A 24,511-nucleotide genomic window follows, 5' to 3' on the forward strand; every position below is an offset into this window, starting at 1 on the left:
AGAAGAACTATCATATCCACCAGTTGGAGTTTTTGGCTCTTAAGTGGGCTGTCGTGGATAAGTTCACGATTATCTGTACAGAGTGAAGTTCACTGTAAGAACAGATAATAACCCGCTTACCTATGTGCTTACATCAGCAAAGCTCAATGCCACTGGTCACCGTGGTTAGCAGCCCTGGCCACGTATGATTTTGAAATACAGTACCTTCCCGGAAGGAGCAACATTGATGCCGATCTGTTGTCAAGGAAAGAGACCAGGGGTGAGACTGAGGCTTGGAAAGAGATATCCCAGACTGAAGTCGGAGCCATTTGTAAATGTGCGAACGTGCAAGATTTACCTGATAATTCACCTGAGAGAGCTGTATGTTTGGCAAGCAAGCTAAGAGTACCAGCTGATGGTATTCCCCCACTTTATGCTTTCCCTGCTCAGTTGGAATTGGGACAGCTGCAACAGCTGACGGTAGAAGACCTGAGAAACGCTCAATCAGAGGATATTGTCATTAGTGAAGTTAGAAAATTTGTGCACTCTGGAGAATAGCCCACAGATGTAACAAACTGCATCCAGATGTGGCACTGATGAAAAGGCAGAGCAGCAAGCTGATGGAGAAAGGTGGGTTGGTGTACAGAGTCACCCAGAAGAACTCTGATGGAGAAATTCATCAGATACTTCTTCCGGAAAAGTTCAGAGAGCAGGTGATCAAGTCAGTTCACGATGACATGGGACACCTGGGGGTAGAGAGAACTCTTGAGCTGGTCCGGAACCGATTCTACTGGCCTAGAATGTCACTGACCATAGAGCTGTATGTAAAGAATTGTGGGAGTTGTGTTGCATGGAAGAGTCCTTGTATACGTGCAGCCCCACTTCACCAGATTGTAACTAGCGGTCCAATGGAACTAGTGTGTATTGATTTCTTGTGCCTTGAACCAGATTCAAAGGGATTTTCCAACATCCTTGTAGTCACAGATCATTTTAGCCGCTATTCCCAGGCTTATCCAACTAAGGATCAAAGAGCAGTGACTGTGGCCAAAACACTAGTCGAGAAGTTCTTTGTCCATTATGGACTACCCTCTCGCATCCATTCTGATCAGGGCCGCGATTTTGAGAGCAGGCTGTAATCCACGAACTCCTGAGAGTCTTGGGGATTCGCAAATCAAGGACCACACCCTACCACCCCCAGGGTGATCCACAGCCTGAAAGATTTAATAGAACTTTATTGTCTGTTAGGAACGTTGGGGTCTACCCAGAAAAGACAATGGAGCCAGCATGTAAGCCAACTTGTACATGCATACAACAGCACCAAAAATGACTCAACTGGTTACTCTCCTTACTTTCTTATGTTTGGGAGGAAGCCAGACTTCCTGTGGATGTCTGCTTTGGAGCAGAGGAAAGGGAGGGAGTCAGCCATCACCGCTATGTGGAGGAACTGCGCCAAGACTTACAGAATGCCTATGAGCTGGCCACCAAAGCAGCAAGTTGAGTGCATCTGCGGAACAAGAGAGGCTATGAGAAGCTGTTACGACCCAAGTGCTGGACACTGGTGATAGAGTCTTACTGAAGAATTTGGGCCTCAAAGGAAAACACAAACTACAGAGTAGATGGAGCTCATTACCATATGTCATAGTAGGGAAGATTCCTGACCTGCCAGTATATCATATCAAACCTGAAAGTGGAATGGGTAGAGTGAGAACTATACATCGTGATCACCTTTTACCCATTGGATGCCTGGTTAGATTACCAGGGGATGATACCTTGGTCCCAGTAACCAGTCCAGTGACACGAAGCCACAAGAAGGTGCACCAGACAGAGAACCAAAGTCTTGCATCTGCAGAAGTACCAACGTCTGGAACTGGAGATTTGGTTTCCGACTCAGAGGAGGAGATGGAGACTCAATGTTTGTGGGGAGAGAAAAAAACACTGTCGACACAACCACTCCCTGTTGGCGAGAACAGAGACCTCCCAACGACGGAGTTGCAACATAATGAGATTCTGATTCAAGAAGAGGGTGAGCAAGACATTACTTTGGAAGTAGAAGAACCTCAGGAAGGGAGAGAGTTAAGTGAAAACTCACCAGTTCAGACTCTAGAAAGGGAACGGCTAGAAATCCCAGATCCCATCAATCAGACTGAAAGTGATTACCCAAAACGGGAAAAACGACAAGTTAAGCCTGTCATTAGATTGACTTATGATGAGGTTGGGAAATCTAGAGATCAACCTGTAACTATAGTCCATAGGGGGATCATCATTAAGATTGGATAGATGAAAAATTATGCCCTTTCTTCTTAACTAGGCTTCATAGGGACATGAAGACCATTAGAAGGGGGAGAGTGTAGCCCTTTAAAAGGAATTAAATAATAAGTTCTGGTACATAAGTTTGATAAATAAATAATTATACAATAGTTGGGTTTATAGTTTTATAAAAGTTGACATTTCCGGTTTTCTTAGTTAGATTGGAAGGTACTAGTTTGCCATGTGCACAGTGCAACCAAGTCTACCTTGCCTGTCAGTAACCCTCTGTGCCTCACGCGATTTGACAGATCAATATGTAACCTGTACAAGCCTTTAGTGATTGGTTCGGTGGGAGGGGGCGGGGGAGAGAAAGAAAAAAAAAAAGACGGGAATGAACGAGAGAGAGACCGGGAGAGCGTGTGTGTGGAGCAGCGACGGCACTACAAACGACATTTTCCAAGGTTTTGGAGAAAAATAAGTTCATTACCTGCCCTAGGTTGTCGGTGTGATAGCCCTGTGTGAGTGGGTGACTTTATCTGCCAAACGCGGTCGGCTAGACGGCATTGAAGCAGCACGGAACTGCCGTATGTTTTGCCCGTGAGTAGCTCAGCTTCCAGTTGTAGGCTAGTGAGTTCCAGTACAGTTACTGTGTAGTCTGACTAGCATCGAAGTTGACTAAAACAGTCAGACGTTCGTCCATATCCAGTATCCTATGCCATTAATGAGGGACTGTTATCACTGCAACGGGAGAGCAGTCACACACTGAGAGGAGGGGGTCGGAGCCGTTCGTTAGTCCTGGCCGGTAGAATCTTCGACAGCCAAAGCATCCTCCAGCGGGGTCGGAGCCCCGGGTCGTGAGTAACGAACCTTCCTCCCGAACTACTGAACCAAGATAACTTAAAGCGCGAAACATCACATTTTTATTTCATTTTGTTGGCTCTACGGAGTGAAATGGCCAGTGTGTTTACTGTTTTAAGGCCACCACGCACCCGAGCCACGAAACAGGCCTGCAACCGGTTCATTGGGTACATTGGGTTTTAGCCGGCATAGGCATATGCATTGCATGCTAGATATATGAAAACAAATGATTTGTTTCATTTAGTTATTACTGCACAAAGGTAAAGGTGTGTATTTTGTTCATCTTGGGAGTATGGTTAAGTGTTTATGGTGAATTGTACATTGTTTACATAATTGCTCCACTTGTCCTACGTTGTTAAACAGAACCAAAAAGGGGACAAGAAGTATTTAAACTGATAACCTTGCAAAGAATTAATCCAGAGAGAGAAAATAAGCAGCAATAAACTGAATTACAGTTTGAATCAAGCTAAAACAGGTGATATTGCTTTGTTTACAGTCTGTTTAATTCACTAAGTACTATTGGTTACCTAGCAACATAATCCAGTCAATACTAAAGAGTTTTACAAATTTGACATTTACTACTGGAACCCAAGCCCCCGTACTTATCTCGTAAACACATACATAAGTATTCACCGTAGAGGGAAAGGGGCGCTACATGTATTTTAGCTTATTACTGTCGCTGTTAACGCACTGGTTTAAATAGATCAAGACATAATCCTTATAAATGTCTAGGTCTGAATAGTTCATTTATTTGCTTTTTCATTTTATTTATTTTGTTTTACTGTGGGATATACCCTCACCTGCCACCTTATTAGGTACACCTTGCTAGTAAAAGGTTGGAACCCCTTTTGCCTTCAGAACTGCCTTAATTATTCGTGGCATACTTTCAACAAGGTGTTAGAAACGTTCCTCAGAGATTTTGGTTGGTTATTTGAGTTCCTGTTGCCTTTCTATCATCTGGAACCAGTCTGCCCATTCTCCTCTGACCTCTCACATCAACAAGGCATTTTCATCCACACAACTGCTGCTCACTGGATATTTTCTCTTTTTCTGACCATTCTTTGTAAACACTAGAGATGGTTGCGCGTGAAAATCCCAGTAGATCAGCAGTTTCTGAAATACTCAGACCAGCCCGTCTGGCACCAACAACCACGCCACGTTCAAAGTGACTTAAACCACCTTTCTTTCACTTCAGCAAGTTGTCTTGACCACCTCTCCCTGCCTAAATGCATTGAGTTGTGGCCATGTGATGCAGTAGTAGGGTCCATATATGAATGACAGATGGGGTTTCATCAGGCACATAAGCAATGGAAAGTGAGTGAGGAAGCCAACATGGTACATCATTGCCCTTGGCCTAATGTAAACAATGTCTAGTGTCAAACATTGAGAACCTCTGTGAGAAAGGTACATCAGAACTGAAAGTGTGTTATATAGTTTTAACCACATCTGCCTTCTAAGGGCTGCATTAACTGTAAAAAGTGATATTAACAAAAACAAAAAATTTAATTAAGCAAAGTCAGCTTATTGTTTGCTCGTCCTCTGCAACTTCAGTTATGTTCATAAACACACAAGACATTCAGTGGCAGGTTACCACATTAAAAACCTCCAGTGCACCATGCAAGCATACCATCACAGCCTTTTCTGGAAGTCATGTGACAGATAGGAACTCAGCTCTGCTGCATGTATTTGAATGCATCACTTCACACTTCTGCAAAATGTTAAAAAAACCCACTTAAAAACAGCAATTTGAAGTGATCTATTTGCATGATAATATGTTGCATGAAGGCACAGAAGAGCAGATGTTCATGCAGATATGAGGCTTCAAAGGTTCCAAAAGAATCATGACAATGATGAACAACAAACTTTTATGACTACAGGACACCGAATGTTCTAAAGATCTAGACATTAAAAATCAAGCCAGTTTGATTGACAATCAACATACATCAAAATAAATTACTAAAAACAAGCAATTAACATTTCACACAACATTAGTATGACTCCTAAATGCAAACTTTGAAAAGACAAAGTTTTAACAAGAATGTAAAACCCCCCTACTATATTGATTTCTAGGTGTCTGTTCATAAACATAAACTAACTGAAACTAATTTACTGTAAAATGAAAGTGTTTGTATGAATTCAGAAAAAAAGAAACATGCCAGTCACGACTGCATATGTGTACATATTTCTATATTGTGGTCTATTTACACAAAGTTAGGTTAGTTCCATCATTTAGGTCGACGTATGTGCACCCAAATTTTTAGACTGCTGCAATGACGTTGAACCATGTGCTTGCACTGGGTCGGTATGACCACTCTGGTCACTCAACACATCCCACATCATCAGGAAAAGCCAACAACGCCTTCACTTCCTCAGAAGGTTAAAAAAGTCAACCTGCCACAACAGCTCCTCTGCAATTTCTACAGAGCCACAGTGGAGAGCATCTTGACCAGCTGCATCACCATCTGGTACGGCAGCACCACTGCTGCTGAACGCAAGGTCCTGCAGAGGAGGGTCAAAACTGCTCAACACATCACCGTGGCTGTCAGACATACACTGCTCAAAAAAGTAAAGGGCACACTAAAATAACACATCCTAGATCTGAATGAATGAAATATTCCAGTTGAAAATCTTTATTCATTACATAGTGGAATGCGTCGAGAACATAATGATCAATGTAAATCAAAATTATTATCCCATGGAGGTCTGGATTTGGAATCATACTCAAAATAAAAGTACAAAATCAAATTACAGACTGACCCAACTTCAGTGAAGTTAAAATGAGGCTCAGTATTGTGTGTGGCCTCCACGTGCCTGTATGACCTCCCTACAAAGCCTGGGCATGCTCCTGATGGGGTGACAGATGTTCTCCAGAGGGATTTCCTCCCAGACCTGGATTAAAGCATCAGTCAACTCCTGGACAGTCTGGATTCAGGTCTGGGGAGCGGGCAGTGCAGTCCATAGCATCAATGCCTTCATCATGCAGGAACTGCTGACACAGTTCAGCCACATTAGGCCAAGCATTGTCATGCATCAGAAGGAACCCAGGGCCCACTGCACCAGCATATGGTCTCATAGTGGGTCGGAGGATCTCATCCTACCTAATGGCAGTCAGGCTACCTCTGGCTAGCACATGGAGGGCTGTGCAGCCTTCCAAAGAAATGCCTCCCTACACCATTACTGACCCACTGCCAAACCGGTCATGCTGGAGGATGTTGCAGGCAGCAGATCGCTCTCCACGGCGTCTCCAGACTCTGTCATGTCTGTCACATGTGCTCAGTGTGAACCTGCTCTCATCTGTGAAGAGCACAGGGCGCCAATGGCGAATCTGCCAATCTTGGTTTTCTTTGGCAAATGCCAATCACCCTGCACAGTGTTGGGCTGTAAGCACAAGCCCCACTTGTGGACGTCAGGCCCTCATACCACCCTCATGGAGTCTGTTTCTGACAGTTTGAGCAGAAACATGGATATTAGTGGCCTGCTGGAGGTTATTTGGCAGGGCTCTGGCACTGTTCGTCCTGTTCCTCCTTGCACAAAGGAGGAGGTAGCGGTCCTGCTGCTGGGTTGTTGCTCTCCTACGGCCTCCTCCACGTCTCCTGGTGTACTGTCCTGTCTCCTGGTATCTCCTCCATGCTCTGGACACTGTGCTGACAGACACAGCAAACCTTCACAGCTCGCACTGATGTGCCATCCTGGATGAGCTGCACTACCTGAGCAATTCTGTGGGTTGTAGACACCGCCTCATGCTACCTCTAGGGGTGAGAGCACTGACAAAATGCAAAAGTGACCAAAACATCAGCCAGAAAGGATGAGAACAGAGAAATGGTCTGTAGTCGTCACCTGCAGAACCACTCCTTTATAGGGGTTGTCTTGCTAATTGCCTCTCATTTCTACCTGTTGTCTGTTCCATTTGCACAAAAGCAGGTGAAATTGATTCACAATCAATGTTGCTTCCTAACTGGACAGGTTGATTTCACAGAAGTGTGATTGACTTGGAGTTACATTGTGTTGTTTAAGTGTTCCCTTTATTTTTTGAGCAGTGTATATGACAACCGATGTGAGAGGAAAGCCACCAACATATCCTCGGACCCCACACATCCCAGCGACACCTTGTTCCATCCTCTGCCATCTGGAAAGAGGTACCGGAACATCCAAGCCAGAACCACCAGATTTAAGAACAGTTTCTGTCCCCGAGCTGTCAAACTGGTCACACTGGCAGCAACGACCTGTGCTTAACACCAACACTACAGTATGTTAATGATCAGCCTGATCACCCAGCACTCTACACATTGAGCTCCACTAGCTCAGAGGACTGTATGCTGTGCACTTCATCTCTGACTAAACCTTATTTCTAGTATATTTGTATATTTATACTGTTACTGTTTATTTAAGATGTTACCTGGACATTATGCTGCTACTCTCTACCTGCACTGTACACTTTATATACAGATCACTGTTTACATCTCTTTACAAATAGTACTTCTGCATTTACTGTACTCTACTGTAATTCACCAGCACACTTCTGTCTATATACCTGATACACTTGAATATCTGACTATGCACTAACTGTCTATTCGTCCAATACACCTATAACACTTGCCTATGCACATCTTGTCTACGTTCGACACCTGTACCTACTGACTATGCACATTTTGTCTGTCTTTTACTGTCTTTTGTCTTTGCACTGTTTACTATGCATCTTTTATTACTGCACTGGAAAAGTAGCCCGATAGTGTTTCGTTATACTGTACTACCCTGTATTGTATAATGACAAAGTTTAATTGAATTGAATTGAATTGGACGGAATGTTCTTGAGGACACAGTCTTATCACACTCTGCACTGACATTCTCAGCCCCCTGAGGAACAGTTCCTCTCCTGTTTATTTACATGTCACATCACACTTATTAAATGCGCACTTTAGACCTTATTTACTTATATTTTTCACACAGACTTTTTCTAGTTTACTATTAAAACACTAATCAGTTCATAAGTCTTTGTGACTGAAGCTCTTGCCATCCATGCCCTTATAATGAACCTGAAGTTACTATTCTATTGCCATCTTGATCCAAACTCAATGTGGGCCTGTTTAGCATTTTATACATGCTAGAGAGCATTGCAGAATGTTAATTGCTTAGTTGCATCATGCAGTATACCTATCTGGAGGCACCCATTAAGTTTTTGCTACTCATTTATTCAGTTTTTCCTTTTATTTGTCACCCATCTGTAGGTGTATGTGTATGAAATTGTTAGTAGATGTTATGCTGCACAGTGTTAGCAGCATATGTGTTTGTTTTTTAGAACTTGTTAACAAATACTTTTTGCTCCAGGCTTTTCTGCTATGATTCTTCCAAGACGTTTACAAATCACAGCGGCAAACACATTATGCATATCGCTTGTTTGGCAAAATGTCATTGCTATCAACCTGTATGGTCAAACTAGTCTGAAAAAAGAACACACATCTGTACATTTTTATGCAAAATTACTATTTATTGTCTGAATTTAGCATATTGAGAAACACAAACTCTGGCCTGTGCAAATGTTAAAACATGTTTTATTTTTTTACCATTGTGTAAAGTTTGGTTAAATAAACAGAAATGCTAAACCATTTACTGTAATACTATAATTTGAAGGAAAGTGCAAATTTCACTTCAGGTAGAGAAATATCTTCTGGTAGAGCCCATTCCCGCCTCTCCTCTTCAAAGCTCGTCATGTGCGTCTATTATATCGATACAGTGAACCTGCTGCAGTTCCAAGCTCATTCTCTGCTATACAGATGTAGAGGCCATTGAGGTCAGGGGTCGATTTCAGGAAGTGTAGTCGGTCTCCTTCTGCTTTCACTCCTTCAGGAAGAGCAACCCAGCCCTGCCTAGAATAAAGCAGGAGGTCTGTCAGAAGCAATGCATGTGCACGAGTATAGAAATTCTAAAGTCTTTGATGAACGAACTGAAAATGACCTGAATTCTATGTCGATTCAGTTCACAGGGCTCATGTCATGTGACCTCCATTAAATGGTGGATGATATGTCAAATATGTAAGATCACAGTATTTGACATTAGACTTATCTGTAGATAGTGGCCTTCTACAAATACCCTCTGTAAAATACAGAAAAAACTTAGAGGCCTCTTTCAGTTATTAAGCATCTAATTTGTGAAATTCAATACTACCACTTATTAGACAGTCAAGCTCAGTGCTCACTTTTAAGAAGCACCTAAAAACTTATCTCTTTAAACTAGAATTGAATTAAAACTGATTACTGGAAACAAATTTTTCCAAAATTTCAGTGCAGCAAATAAATAGATATTACGCCCTACAATGTGCAGAAAAAGTGCCATATTTAGTGTGTTCTGTACAAAGAATGTAGTAACTTATTTTCTCTTAGAAAATCTACTAAACATGTGTTTTTACCACACTTATGCTTAAAACTGTACAGCTCAGGTTTGTCATTCCCATAGCACAACTTGATCTGGTGTATTCATTAAAGGACTAGTTCAGCAAAAAAAAAAAAAAAAAAAAGCAAAACATATAACATAACGGTGTCCTCCAGGCTAAAGACCACCCAGCTTGTTATCAGTGCACAGTTCAAAAGCCAGTATTCATGATGGTTTAGGGGGGCATTAGTGGACATGGCATGTTTGATGTACACATCTGTGAAGGCACCATTAATGCTGAACTATATATACATGTTTTGGCAACATATGCTGCCATCCAGATGATGTCTTTTTCAGGGAAGGGCTTGATTATTTCAGCAAGACAATGTCAAACCGCATTCTGCATGTTTTACAGCAGCATTGCTCCATATTAAAAGAGTCTGGGTGCTAAACTGACCTGCCTACAGTCCAGATCTGTCACCACTGATAACACCCATCCAGCAGAAAATGAACAATTGCATCTTCCTTAAAATATCACTGTATGAAAGCTGGGGTATATTTTCAGAGAGCAGGGTCACCACCTGCATATGAAAAACCCCTTTTATTCATTTCTCTCCACTTCACTTGTACTGTTGCATTTAAATCTGATCCAGAGGTAGAACAGGTTTTCCATGTTTTGGGCTCAGTTTTGGGGTCATTGTTTAGCTATTTAGCTTTATTTACTCAGTTGGTCCTTCTGAGCCTAGCAACTGTAACTATGCCTGGTATACCTCTGGAAAACATTTGGTCAAAAGAATGAACTGTTACTCTTTTCTCATATCTACGTGTAAGATCTGTGAATGTGTAGAAGAGCACATTACCAAACTAGAAAAGAGCATTTACAGAAGACTAATTGTTAAACCAAACATTTTGTTGTCACTGAAGCTAGCATTAACGCAATAGAGAGAGTGAGTTAGAAGCCATCCAATGCTGGAATAACCAGCCCACATGGGACCCACTGAATACAGCAATGCATGCATAATAGAACATTAGAACTATGTCCAGACAGTTCTCAGATATGTCTGATCAGTGATATTTAAGCCCTATTCTCTTATATTTCTGTCTTCAAATGTTGCTAAACGTTTTAAAATATCAATGTTGTAATATTTTACACTGTGACTGAAATTGTTAAAACCTGACACTCCAACTAAAACTAAGCTGTTTTCAATGCCACATTTATGTAGTGTGACCGCCTGTTTGGCTTGCTGATTGTGTTAAATGACTGTTTCCCAACTTATTGTGAAAAATCTCTCAGGCTACTTCGAAACCTTCCTGTTCTTAAGATGAAGTTTCCTTTTGTGTATATAATTCTGTGTAGTCCTTTCCGCATTTCAGAGAGACACCAAAGCAGCTCTGGGCTGTAAGAAATATGAGGTGTGGTCAGCAGCATCCTGACAATTTGGCGGCATCTCGTCTGAGTAGGCTGATTAGTAATCCTTTGCGCTGATAACCATAATGAATAAAAAGCTAATGGGATCCTATCAGCACAATCTTGCAACATCAGCACAAACAGTTGTGTAATGCACTCCTCAGCCAGGCTCAGACTTCTCCAATGTTGTGCCACTACCTTCACTATTCCCCTCCAGTTATTATTATTTGATGCCCAAAACATGTTCCAAAAAAGTTGGGACAGGGGCAACAAAAGGCTGGTAAAAACTGTACTGGTGTACTGCTTAAAACACCTGGTGGTTGATTGGCAACAGATTAGTAACATGATTGGGTGTAAAAGCATCTCAGAGAGGTTGAGTCTTTCAGAAGTAAAGATGAGGAGGGGTTCACCACTCTGTGAAAGACTGCACCATCAAATAGTCTAACAATTCAAGAAGAACATTTATCAACATAAAATAGCAAAGAACTTCTGCTTTTCATCGTCTACGGTACATAATATCATTAAAAGATTCAGAGAATCTGGACAAATCTCTGTATGTAAGGGATGAGGCCAAAAACCCGTATTGCTGGCCATGATCTTTGGGCCCTCAGGTAGCACTCCGTTAAAAACAGACATGATTCTGTAACGAAATTCACTGCATGGGCTCAGAAACACTTCTGAAAACCACTGTCTGTGAAAACAGTTCATCACTGCATCCACAAATGCAAGTTAAAACTCTAAAATGCAAAGAAGAAACCAGATATAAACAGGATCCAGAAATGCTGCCACCTTCTCTGGGCCTGGGCTCATTTAAAATGGACTGAGGGGAGGTGGAAAAAAGTCCTGTGGTCTGACGAATCAACATTTGAACTTCTTTTTGGAAATCATGGACACGGTGTCCTCCAGGCTAAAGACCACCCAGCTTGTTATCAGTGCACAGTTCAAAAGCCAGTATTCATGATGGTTTAGGGGGGCATTAGTGGACATGGCATGTTTGATGTACACATCTGTGAAGGCACCATTAATGCTGAACTATATATACATGTTTTGGCAACATATGCTGCCATCCAGATGATGTCTTTTTCAGGGAAGGGCTTGATTATTTCAGCAAGACAATGTCAAACCGCATTCTGCATGTTTTACAGCAGCATTGCTCCATATTAAAAGAGTATGGGTGCTAAACTGACCTGCCTACAGTCCAGACCTGTCACCACTGATAACATTTGGTGCATTATGAAATGAAAAATAATAAATGAGCCCCTGAACCGACGAGCAGCTGAAATCCTGTTTTCTGTTCTTGTTTCACTTTCAGAACTACAGCAGCGTCTCCTCAGTTCCCAAACGCTTACAGAGTGCTGTTTAAAGAAGAGGTGATGAAAGACAGCAGTGAACAGGCCCCTGTCCCAACTTTTTTGGAACATGTTGTTGGCATCAAATTCAACAAATTCAAAAAACAATTACATTTCTCAGTTTCAACATTTGATTTGTTGTCTTTGTACTATTTTCCTTTAATAATATGATTTACACGATTTGCACATCATTGCATCCTATTTTTATTTACATTCTGCACAGCGTCCCAACTTTTTTGGAAATGGGGTTGTAGCTATAGCTGTTATTTGTTACTGTAGTACTTATTTTCAGTAATTTAATCACGCAGTGTGGGGTGACACACTTAGAATCTCAGCATTAATTTAAAAATTGGGTCCAGTGGACCCTATTCCAGTCTTGTCCACAGAACTCCACAATCACTACATCCACCTGGTCAAATGACATGTTTTGTTGATTTTAAAGAGAACACAATACATAAAATGTGGCCTGTGCAAAAGTAATGCTAGAGTTTACATTTTATGTTAATTTTCCAATATATTAAACTCATAATAATAGAAATAATAAATAGAAATCTACCATGCTTAATGTAGTTTTCTGTAGAGGATGTGTTATTTTTACTTAGAAAATCTACAAAACATGTCCTTAGACATAGGACTTAGGATGCATATGAATTTTGCACATGACTGTATGTATTGATTTTAAAATATCAACTACCAGGCCTGCTTTTATGGTCTTTACAAGACTTTTTCTGTGTATGATCGAAAAGTTTACTTCAAAAGGATGCTCCAGTCTTCTTCAACCTGATCTCCCTCTACTGCATCGGTGGTGTACTGTTCAATTCCACAATCATTTTGACACATTTCCCTGTGCTTAGACAAACTTTACTAGAAATTGAACTTATAATAGTAACCAATAGACAGGTGTTAGAATACCTTCCCACTGGCTTATATTATAAGTGTGTCTTAGGTTCTGTTCCGAGAAATGACCATCTCTGGTAGTGGATACAGAGGAAGAAATTTGGTTGAAACATACTGGAGTATTTTTTAGAACAACATTTGTGCTTATACTATAATTCTACTCTCCAGTGCCACTCAGCTGATTTTGTGCCATAAACAGGAGGAGATTGGACGTAATAGCAGTTTAATAGGTCCATAGGCAAAATGAGTTTGCAAAGTGAGGCTGGGACTGGGGAGGTGTTGACAGATGTGGGGCTGGGGGAGGAGCCAGTGATTTATAAGCTAGCATCACTGAGCACTTTGGAGCAGTTGTGGGATGGAGATGTGACTATTTGTATATGTAGCCCTTTAAAAGGAATGAAATAATAAGTTCTGGTACATAAGTTTGATAAATAAATAATTATACAATAGTTGGGTTTATAGTTTTATAAAAGTTGACATTTCCGGTTTTCTTAGTTAGATTGGAAGGTACTAGTTTGCCATGTGCGCAGTGCAACCAAGTCTACCTTGCCTGTCAGTAACCCTCTGTGCCTCACGCGATTTGACAGATCAATATGTAACCTGTACGAGCCTTTAGTGATTGGTTCGGTGGGAGGGGGCGGGGGAGAGAAAGAAAAAAAAAAGACGGGAACGAACGAGAGAGAGAGAGACCGGGAGAGCGTGTGTATGGAGCAGCGACGGCACTACAAACGACATTTTCCAAGGTTTTTGGAGAAAAATAAGTTCATTACCTGCCCTAGGTTGTCGGTGTGATAGCCCTGTGTGAGTGGGTGACTTTATCTGCCAAACGCGGTCGGCTAGACGGCATTGAAGCAGCACGGAACTGCCGTATGTTTTGCCCGTGAGTAGCTCAGCTTCCAGTTGTAGGCTAGTGAGTTCCAGTACAGTTACTGTGTAGTCTGACTAGCATCGAAGTTGACTAAAACAGTCAGACGTTCGTCCGTATCCAGTATCCTATGCCATTAATGAGGGACTGTTATCACTGCAACGGGAGAGCAGTCACACACTGAGAGGAGGGGGTCGGAGCCGTTCGTTAGTCCTGGCCGGTAGAACCTTCGACAGCCAAAGCATTCTCCAGCGGGGTCGGAGCCCCGGGTCGTGAGTAACGAACCTTCCTCCCGAACTACTGAACCAAGATAACTTAAAACGCGAAACATCACATTTTTATTTCATTTTGTTGGCTCTACGGAGTGAAGCGGCCAGTGTGTTTACTGTTTTAAGGCCACCACGCACCCGAGCCACGAAACAGGCCTGCAACCGGTTCATTGGGTACATTGGGTTTTAGCCGGCATAGGCATATGCATTGCATGCTAGATATATGAAAACAAATGATTTGTTTCATTTAGTTATTACTGCACAAAGGTAAAGGTGTGTATTTTGTTCATCTTGGGAGTATGGTTAAGTGTTTATGGTGAATTGTACATTGTTTACATAATTGCTCCACTTGTCCTACGCAGAACCAAAAAGGGGACAAGAAGTATTTAAACTGATAACCTTGCAAAGAATTAATCCAGAGAGAGAAAATAAGCAGCAATAAACTGAATTACAGTTTGAATCAAGCTAAAACTGGTGATATTGCTTTGTTTACAGTCTATTTAATTCACTAAGTACCATTGGTTACCTAGCAACATAATCCAGTCAATACTAAAGAGTTTTACAAATTTGACATTTACTACTGGAACCCAAGCCCCCGTACTTATCTCGTAAACACATACATAAGTATTCACCGTAGAGGGAAAGGGGCGCTACACAAAATGGAGGCACCGCTGGGATAATTTGGATTATTATAAAGAGTAGCTAGGAAAACGTAACCCTTTGATAGATACTTAGGCCAGATAAATTCATTAGAAAGAGACTGCAGTTAATTGTAAAATGGAACAGCAGCTGTATTGTAGATTCCAAAAAGACCTTCAGAACTGGTGCAAGGGGGAAGAGCTGGGGGTCCACCATGCTATGTTAGTAGTAGGGGTGGGTGAAGATGACGATGTTAGCAGAATTGAAGAAGTACTCCAGACAGTCCGTTGTTGGGGGCGTGTCAGGGTGAGGGGAAGAACCTTTGATGTTGAGACTAGTAGTCTGGTGGCATTGTGTGAATGCAAGGAAGCATTAAACTCACCCAATGTTCCATCTGAAGTAAGGCCACCTGATGGTTCCTTACCCTGGAAAATTGTCACAGCCAATCCAGCCCTGGCTACTTCAGATGAGTTTGCTGAAAAGCTGAAAAATTTCATGTTAACTGAGGGAAAAACAGTTAAGGACTTACAGTTTTTCTGCCAGCCCCCTAGCCCTAAAGATGGTACAGTGGAGTCTTTAATCCGTGCTATGGGAGAATTTATGAACCAGTCACAAAAAGCCCCACCTGAGAATCATAGTTATCGTCATCTTAGGACCTTTTCTGGAGTTATTCGTACTCCACTGGGAGAGGACCCATTTGAGCATTGGATGGAACAAGCCACGTTACTGATCGAGGAGAGCGACTGCTCTGGAAAATAAAAGAAGTGAAGGATCATTGAGAGTCTAAAGGGTCCTGGTCTTGAAATTGTGAGGGCTTTGAGATTCACAGACCCTGAAGCAAAACCAGGAGAGTATCTGGATGCCCTTAATTGTGCTTTTGGATCTGCAGAGTCTGGAGAAGATTTGTATTTTTCCTTTCGGTTAATACAGCAAAAGTCAGGGGAAAAACTGTCAGACTTTGCTAGGAGATTGGAACCATTTTTAGCCCGTGTAGTCCAGAAAGGTGGCATTATGGCCAAGGACATGGACAGGGTGAGAGTAGAACAAGTGCTCAGAGGTGCTGTTGGTGCAGACCTAATGTTGTTACAGTTGCGTCTCAAGGAGAGGAGAGAAAGACCCCCAAAATTTTTGGATTTGCTTAGTGAGATCAGAGCAGAAGAGGAATATGAGAGGTCTCGCCATAAGGTAAACCCTCGTGTGCGTCAAGTGAATGCCCTAGAGAATGTAGAGTCAGACAATGTTGCCATACAAGGCCTGAAAGCCGAACTGAAGAGTTTGAAAGAACAAATGGCTGGGCTAGCAGAGCAACCTAGGAGTAGAGCAGAGGATGCCCAATCACTCTTGCTGCCTGTACTACATTCGGATGACAAAGGCTATTCAGAAGCCGTGGCGTTACAGAAAAATGTTAACCGTGTAAAACGTAAGATCCAGCATTTGCCAGTGAGAGACACTACTGCCCGAGTGGCCATGACCAAACCTCACACTGCTGTTGAGGCAAAGCAGGTGAGCAGCAAAGAAGATGACTATTTTTGCTACAGATGTGGGGAGAATGGGCATATTGCCACAAAGTGCACCCTACCTGAAAATGAAAAGAAAGTCATTCAGAAGCTGATTGCCTCCCTGAGGAAAACCTAAAGATAATCGGAAATCTGTATCAAGTGATCAGGCCAGTAAAAAGCATCCTTGTTCTGTACGTAGGCATGCTGTGAACACTCTGAACATTGTTCCAGTACCGGAGGGACTCATAGGCCCCACACCTACCATCCCACTGCACATAAATGATCAGCTCTGCACCGCTTTGTTAGATAGCGGGTCACAAGTGACCATTATCTTTGAAGACTGGTACAATCGGCACTTGTCTCATGTTCCTATTCAGCAGGTGTCAGGGTTCGCCATTTGGGGCCTTAGCGATTCTAGCTACCCATACAGGGGCTATGTGGTGGTAGATGTACAGTTCCCCAAAGAACTTACTGGTTCCCCTGAGACATTATCTGTACTGGCACTGATTTGTCCTGGTCCCAAAACCCCCGATCAGACCCCAGTTATATTGGGAACTAATGCCAGTCTGTTTAAAAGACTCGCTTATTTGTGCAAGCAGACATCAAAAACCAAGTTAGCTCAGGTCCTTGGCGTGAACTGTGTGCTGGATGCCAATGAGTCCGATTCTCCTGGGAGAGAACGAGTTGCTACGGAGGACAGTGTGGGTCTGGTGAGGTGGATGGGCCCTGGCAGCCTGGTTATTCCTCCTCTACAGAGTCGCTATGTACAGTGTCAAGTGGATCTGTGTGGTTTGGAGCTCAAGTGCGCAGTGCTAATAGAAGCAAATGAGTCTGTCCCACTGCTTCAAGGATTAATGCTTCAGCCTGTTGTCGTACCAGTGTCTGCCATTGATGCCAACAGTTTCTGTCCTATTGCAGAATGAAAGCATGAAAGAGATAACTTTGCAAGAAGGTAAACCTATTGGACAAGTACAACTCACAGAGGTTGCAGCACCACCTTTAAGCACCAAAGCCCCAGAAAACATAGACGCCAATCTAATTGACTTTGGTGACTCTCCCATTCCAAGTGAGTGGAAGGAGAGGCTCAGAAAGAAAATATGTAGTAAAAGACAAGTATTTTCACTGCATGAATGGGAGGTTGGACTGGCAAAAGGAGTGGAACATCATATCCGTCTGTCAGATCCACGACCATTCCGTGAGCACTCTCGACGCATAGCACCTGCAGACATCGAAGATGTACGGAGACATCTCCAGGACCTTCTGGCCGCAGGCTTAATCCGAGAGTCGAGAAGCCCATATGCGTCACCCATTGTAATTGCACGGAAGAAAAATGGTCACATTCGAATGGGCATAGACTACAGGACACTTAACAGTAAAACCATACCAGACCAGTATACAACTCCACGTATTGATGATGCCTTGGACTGTCTGGCTGGGAGTCGTTGGTTTTCAGTACTGGACTTGAGAAGCGGCTATTACCAGATAGAGATGTCTGACCAAGACAAAGAGAAGACTGCCTTCATCTGCCCTTTGGGTTTTTATCAGTTTGAAAGGATGCCGCAGGGGGTCATGGGAGCGCCGGCTACCTTTCAAAGATTGATGGAGAAGGCAGTAGGTGATATGAATCTGCTGCATGTACTGGTTTATTTGGATGACTTGATTGTGTTTGGATCCACTTTGAAGGTGCATGAGGAGAGACTCCTTCGGGTACTTGACCGACTGGAGGATGTGGGCTTAAAAGTTTCACTAGACAAGTGTCAATTTTGTCAGCCCAAAGTTAGATATGTGGGTCACATAGTATCAGCAGACAGCATCGCTGCAGACACAGATAAGATTGAAGCAGTCACACGATGGCCCCAGCCAACCGATCTGAAGTCTCTCAGGTCATTTCTTGGTTTCTGCGGCTACTATCGCCGTTTCGTCGCAGGCTACTCATCCATAGTCAAACCATTGACTGACTTAACCAAGGGGTACCCCCTACCAACAAACGCAAAGTGAAAACCCCCAAACAGGCTGATGGGAAGTTCAAACCCCAGATCTATTTCTGTGAGTCAGAACCCTTTGGTGATAGGTGGACTGACAAATGTACGATAGCTTTCCGCGAGATCGTTAATCGCCTCACAAATGCACCCGTCCTAGCTTTTGCAGACCCAAACAAGCCCTACGTGCTACATGTAGATGCAAGCCTGAGTGGGCTTGGGGCTGTTCTGAATCAGGAGCTCCCTGAAGGGTTGAGGCCGGTGGCTTTTGCGAGTCGTGGGTTGAGCACAGCAGAGAAGAACTATCATATCCACCAGTTGGAGTTTTTGGCTCTTAAGTGGGCTGTCGTGGATAAGTTCCACGATTATCTGTACAGAGTGAAGTTCACTGTAAGAACAGATAATAACCCGCTTACCTATGTGCTTACATCAGCAAAGCTCAATGCCACTGGTCACCGGTGGTTAGCAGCCCTGGCCACGTATGATTTTGAAATACAGTACCTTCCCGGAAGGAGCAACATTGATGCCGATCTGTTGTCAAGGAAAGAGACCAGGGGTGAGACTGAGGCTTGGAAAGAGATATCCCAGACTGAAGTCGGAGCCATTTGTAAATGTGCGAACGTGCAAGATTTACCTGATAATTCACCTGAGAGAGCTGTATGTTTGGCAAGCAAGCTAAGAGTACCAGCTGATGGTATTCCCCCACTTTATGCTTTCCCTGCTCAGTTGGAATTGGGACAGCTGCAACAGCTGACGGTAGAAGACCTGAGAAACGCTCAATCAGAGGATATTGTCATTAGTGAAGTTAGAAAATTTGTGCACTCTGGAGAATAGCCCACAGATGTAACAAAACTGCATCCAGATGTGGCACTGATGAAAAGGCAGAGCAGCAAGCTGATGGAGAAAGGTGGGTTGGTGTACAGAGTCACCCAGAAGAACTCTGATGGAGAAATTCATCAGATACTTCTTCCGGAAAAGTTCAGAGAGCAGGTGATCAAGTCAGTTCACGATGACATGGGACACCTGGGGGTAGAGAGAACTCTTGAGCTGGTCCGGAACCGATTCTACTGGCCTAGAATGTCACTGACCATAGAGCTGTATGTAAAGAATTGTGGGAGTTGTGTTGCATGGAAGAGTCCTTGTATACGTGCAGCCCCACTTCACCAGATTGTAACTAGCGGTCCAATGGAACTAGTGTGTATTGATTTCTTGTGCCTTGAACCAGATTCAAAGGGATTTTCCAACATCCTTGTAGTCACAGATCATTTTAGCCGCTATTCCCAGGCTTATCCAACTAAGGATCAAAGAGCAGTGACTGTGGCCAAAACACTAGTCGAGAAGTTCTTTGTCCATTATGGACTACCCTCTCGCATCCATTCTGATCAGGGCCGCGATTTTGAGAGCAGGCTGTAATCCACGAACTCCTGAGAGTCTTGGGGATTCGCAAATCAAGGACCACACCCTACCACCCCCAGGGTGATCCACAGCCTGAAAGATTTAATAGAACTTTATTGTCTGTTAGGAACGTTGGGGTCTACCCAGAAAAGACAATGGAGCCAGCATGTAAGCCAACTTGTACATGCATACAACAGCACCAAAAATGACTCAACTGGTTACTCTCCTTACTTTCTTATGTTTGGGAGGAAGCCAGACTTCCTGTGGATGTCTGCTTTGGAGCAGAGGAAAGGGAGGGAGTCAGCCATCACCGCTATGTGGAGGAACTGCGCCAAGACTTACAGAATGCCTATGAGCTGGCCACCAAAGCAGCAAGTCGAGTGCATCTGCGGAACAAGAGAGGCTATGAGAAGCTGTTACGACCCCAAGTGCTGGACACTGGTGATAGAGTCTTACTGAAGAATTTGGGCCTCAAAGGAAAACACAAACTACAGAGTAGATGGAGCTCATTACCATATGTCATAGTAGGGAAGATTCCTGACCTGCCAGTATATCATATCAAACCTGAAAGTGGAATGGGTAGAGTGAGAACTATACATCGTGATCACCTTTTACCCATTGGATGCCTGGTTAGATTACCAGGGGATGATACCTTGGTCCCAGTAACCAGTCCAGTGACACGAAGCCACAAGAAGGTGCACCAGACAGAGAACCAAAGTCTTGCATCTGCAGAAGTACCAACGTCTGGAACTGGAGATTTGGTTTCCGACTCAGAGGAGGAGATGGAGACTCAATGTTTGTGGGGAGAGAAAAAAACACTGTCGACACAACCACTCCCTGTTGGCGAGAACAGAGACCTCCCAACGACGGAGTTGCAACATAATGAGATTCTGATTCAAGAAGAGGGTGAGCAAGACATTACTTTGGAAGTAGAAGAACCTCAGGAAGGGAGAGAGTTAAGTGAAAACTCACCAGTTCAGACTCTAGAAAGGGAACGGCTAGAAATCCCAGATCCCATCAATCAGACTGAAAGTGATTACCCAAAACGGGAAAAACGACAAGTTAAGCCTGTCATTAGATTGACTTATGATGAGGTTGGGAAATCTAGAGATCAACCTGTAACTATAGTCCATAGGGGGATCATCATTAAGATTGGATAGATGAAAAATTATGCCCTTTCTTCTTAACTAGGCTTCATAGGGACATGAAGACCATTAGAAGGGGGAGAGTGTAGCCCTTTAAAAGGAATTAAATAATAAGTTCTGGTACATAAGTTTGATAAATAAATAATTATACAATAGTTGGGTTTATAGTTTTATAAAAGTTGACATTTCCGGTTTTCTTAGTTAGATTGGAAGGTACTAGTTTGCCATGTGCACAGTGCAACCAAGTCTACCTTGCCTGTCAGTAACCCTCTGTGCCTCACGCGATTTGACAGATCAATATGTAACCTGTACAAGCCTTTAGTGATTGGTTCGGTGGGAGGGGGCGGGGGAGAGAAAGAAAAAAAAAAGACGGGAATGAACGAGAGAGAGACCGGGAGAGCGTGTGTGTGGAGCAGCGACGGCACTACAAACGACATTTTCCAAGGTTTTTGGAGAAAAATAAGTTCATTACCTGCCCTAGGTTGTCGGTGTGATAGCCCTGTGTGAGTGGGTGACTTTATCTGCCAAACGCGGTCGGCTAGACGGCATTGAAGCAGCACGGAACTGCCGTATGTTTTGCCCGTGAGTAGCTCAGCTTCCAGTTGTAGGCTAGTGAGTTCCAGTACAGTTACTGTGTAGTCTGACTAGCATCGAAGTTGACTAAAACAGTCAGACGTTCGTCCGTATCCAGTATCCTATGCCATTAATGAGGGACTGTTATCACTGCAACGGGAGAGCAGTCACACACTGAGAGGAGGGGGTCGGAGCCGTTCGTTAGTCCTGGCCGGTAGAATCTTCGACAGCCAAAGCATCCTCCAGCGGGGTCGGAGCCCCGGGTCGTGAGTAACGAACCTTCCTCCCGAACTACTGAAACAAGATAACTTAAAGCGCGAAACATCACATTTTTATTTCATTTTGTTGGCTCTACGGAGTGAAACGGCCAGTGTGTTTACTGTTTTAAGGCCACCACGCACCCGAGCCACGAAACAGGCCTGCAACCGGTTCATTGGGTACATTGGGTTTTAGCCGGCATAGGCATATGCATTGCATGCTAGATATATGAAAACAAATGATTTGTTTCATTTAGTTATTACTGCACAAAGGTAAAGGTGTGTATTTTGTTCATCTTGGGAGTATGGTTAAGTGTTTATGGTGAATTGTACATTGTTTACATAATTGCTCCACTTGTCCTACGTTGTTAAACAGAACCAAAAAGGGGACAAGAAGTATTTAAACTGATAACCTTGCAAAGAATTAATCCAGAGAGAGAAAATAAGCAGCAATAAACTGAATTACAGTTTGAATCAAGCTAAAACAGGTGATATTGCTTTGTTTACAGTCTGTTTAATTCACTAAGTACTATTGGTTACCTAGCAACATAATCCAGTCAATACTAAAGAGTTTTACAAATTTGACATTTACTACTGGAACCCAAGCCCCCGTACTTATCTCGTAAACACATACATAAGTATTCACCGTAGAGGGAAAGGGGCGCTACATATATTTTAGCTTATTACTGTCGCTGTTAACGCACTGGGTTTAAATAGATCAAGACATAATCCTTATAAATGTCTAGGTCTGAATAGTTCATTTATTTGCTTTTTCATTTTATTTATTTTGTTTTACTGTGGGATATACCCTCACCTGCCACCTTATTAGGTACACCTTGCTAGTAAAAGGTTGGAACCCCTTTTGCCTTCAGAACTGCCTTAATTATTCGTGGCATACTTTCAACAAGGTGTTAGAAACGTTCCTCAGAGATTTTGGTTGGTTATTTGAGTTCCTGTTGCCTTTCTATCATCTGGAACCAGTCTGCCCATTCTCCTCTGACCTCTCACATCAACAAGGCATTTTCATCCACACAACTGCTGCTCACTGGATATTTTCTCTTTTTCTGACCATTCTTTGTAAACACTAGAGATGGTTGCGCGTGAAAATCCCAGTAGATCAGCAGTTTCTGAAATACTCAGACCGTCTGGCACCAACAACCACGCCACGTTCAAAGTGACTTAAACCACCTTTCTTTCACTTCAGCAAGTTGTCTTGACCACCTCTCCCTGCCTAAATGCATTGAGTTGTGGCCATGTGATGCAGTAGTAGGGTCCATATATGAATGACAGATGGGGTTTCATCAGGCACATAAGCAATGGAAAGTGAGTGAGGAAGCCAACATGGTACATCATTGCCCTTGGCCTAATGTAAACAATGTCTAGTGTCAAACATTGAGAACCTCTGTGAGAAAGGTACATCAGAACTGAAAGTGTGTTATATAGTTTTAACCACATCTGCCTTCTAAGGGCTGCATTAACTGTAAAAAGTGATATATAACAAAAACAAAAAATTTAATTAAGCAAAGTCAGCTTTATTGTTTGCTCGTCCTCTGCAACTTCAGTTATGTTCATAAACACACAAGACATTCAGTGGCAGGTTACCACATTAAAAACCTCCAGTGCACCATGCAAGCATACCATCACAGCCTTTTCTGGAAGTCATGTGACAGATAGGAACTCAGCTCTGCTGCATGTATTTGAATGCATCACTTCACACTTCTGCAAAATGTTAAAAAAACCCACTTAAAAACAGCAATTTGAAGTGATCTATTTGCATGATAATATGTTGCATGAAGGCACAGAAGAGCAGATGTTCATGCAGATATGAGGCTTCAAAGGTTCCAAAAGAATCATGACAATGATGAACAACAAACTTTTATGACTACAGGACACCGAATGTTCTAAAGATCTAGACATTAAAAATCAAGCCAGTTTGATTGACAATCAACATACATCAAAATAAATTACTAAAAACAAGCAATTAACATTTCACACAACATTAGTATGACCCCTAAATGCAAACTTTGAAAAGACAAAGTTTTAACAAGAATGTAAAACCCCCCTACTATATTGATTTCTAGGTGTCTGTTCATAAACATAAACTAACTGAAACTAATTTACTGTAAAATGAAAGTGTTTGTATGAATTCAGAAAAAAAGAAACATGCCAGTCACGACTGCATATGTGTACATATTTCTATATTGTGGTCTATTTACACAAAGTTAGGTTAGTTCCATCATTTAGGTCGACGTATGTGCACCCAAATTTTTAGACTGCTGCAATGACGTTGAACCATGTGCTTGCACTGGGTCGGTATGACCACTCTGGTCACTCAACACATCCCACATCATCAGGAAAAGCCAACAACGCCTTCACTTCCTCAGAAGGTTAAAAAAAGTCAACCTGCCACAACAGCTCCTCTGCAATTTCTACAGAGCCACAGTGGAGAGCATCTTGACCAGCTGCATCACCATCTGGTACGGCAGCACCACTGCTGCTGAACGCAAGGTCCTGCAGAGGAGGGTCAAAACTGCTCAACACATCACCGTGGCTGTCAGACATACACTGCTCAAAAAAGTAAAGGGCACACTAAAATAACACATCCTAGATCTGAATGAATGAAATATTCCAGTTGAAAATCTTTATTCATTACATAGTGGAATGCGTCGAGAACATAATGATCAATGTAAATCAAAATTATTATCCCATGGAGGTCTGGATTTGGAATCATACTCAAAATAAAAGTACAAAATCAAATTACAGACTGACCCAACTTCAGTGAAGTT

General features: G+C 42.7%; 1 protein-coding gene and 1 long non-coding RNA gene across 2 annotated transcripts; one reads left to right on the plus strand and one right to left on the minus strand.

Moving 5' to 3' along the window:
- Positions 1-8,411: 8,411 nt before the first annotated feature.
- Positions 8,412-9,510, minus strand: LOC119263568. Its single transcript, XR_005130359.1, has 2 exons — positions 9,037-9,510; positions 8,412-8,948 (listed from the first exon to the last, which is right to left on the minus strand). It is a non-coding gene; the product is annotated as an uncharacterized LOC119263568 (long non-coding RNA).
- A 5,611-nt stretch (positions 9,511-15,121) lies between these two features.
- LOC119263586 (paraneoplastic antigen Ma3-like) lies at positions 15,122-22,199 on the plus strand. Its single transcript, XM_037539134.1, has 2 exons — positions 15,122-15,183; positions 15,648-22,199. The coding sequence occupies exons 1-2, from the start codon at positions 15,122-15,124 to the stop codon at positions 16,510-16,512; spliced, it is 927 nt and encodes a 308-aa protein (XP_037395031.1). The 3' UTR covers positions 16,513-22,199.
- Positions 22,200-24,511: the final 2,312 nt, after the last annotated feature.

This window comes from Pygocentrus nattereri, chromosome 6, assembly GCF_015220715.1.
Source record: "Pygocentrus nattereri isolate fPygNat1 chromosome 6, fPygNat1.pri, whole genome shotgun sequence".
Taxonomy (NCBI): domain Eukaryota; kingdom Metazoa; phylum Chordata; class Actinopteri; order Characiformes; family Serrasalmidae; genus Pygocentrus; species Pygocentrus nattereri.

What these genes read in the sequence shown, in the direction of transcription:
- LOC119263586 (XM_037539134.1), top strand. Translation starts at nt 15,122, where the DNA reads ATGACGATGTTAGCAGAATTGAAGAAGTACTCCAGACAGTCCGTTGTT. An exon ending in GTTGTTGGGGGCGTGTCAGG is followed by an intron (nt 15,184 to 15,647) that starts GTGAGGGGAAGA and finishes AAAGAAGTGAAG; the next exon opens with GATCATTGAGAGTCTAAAGG.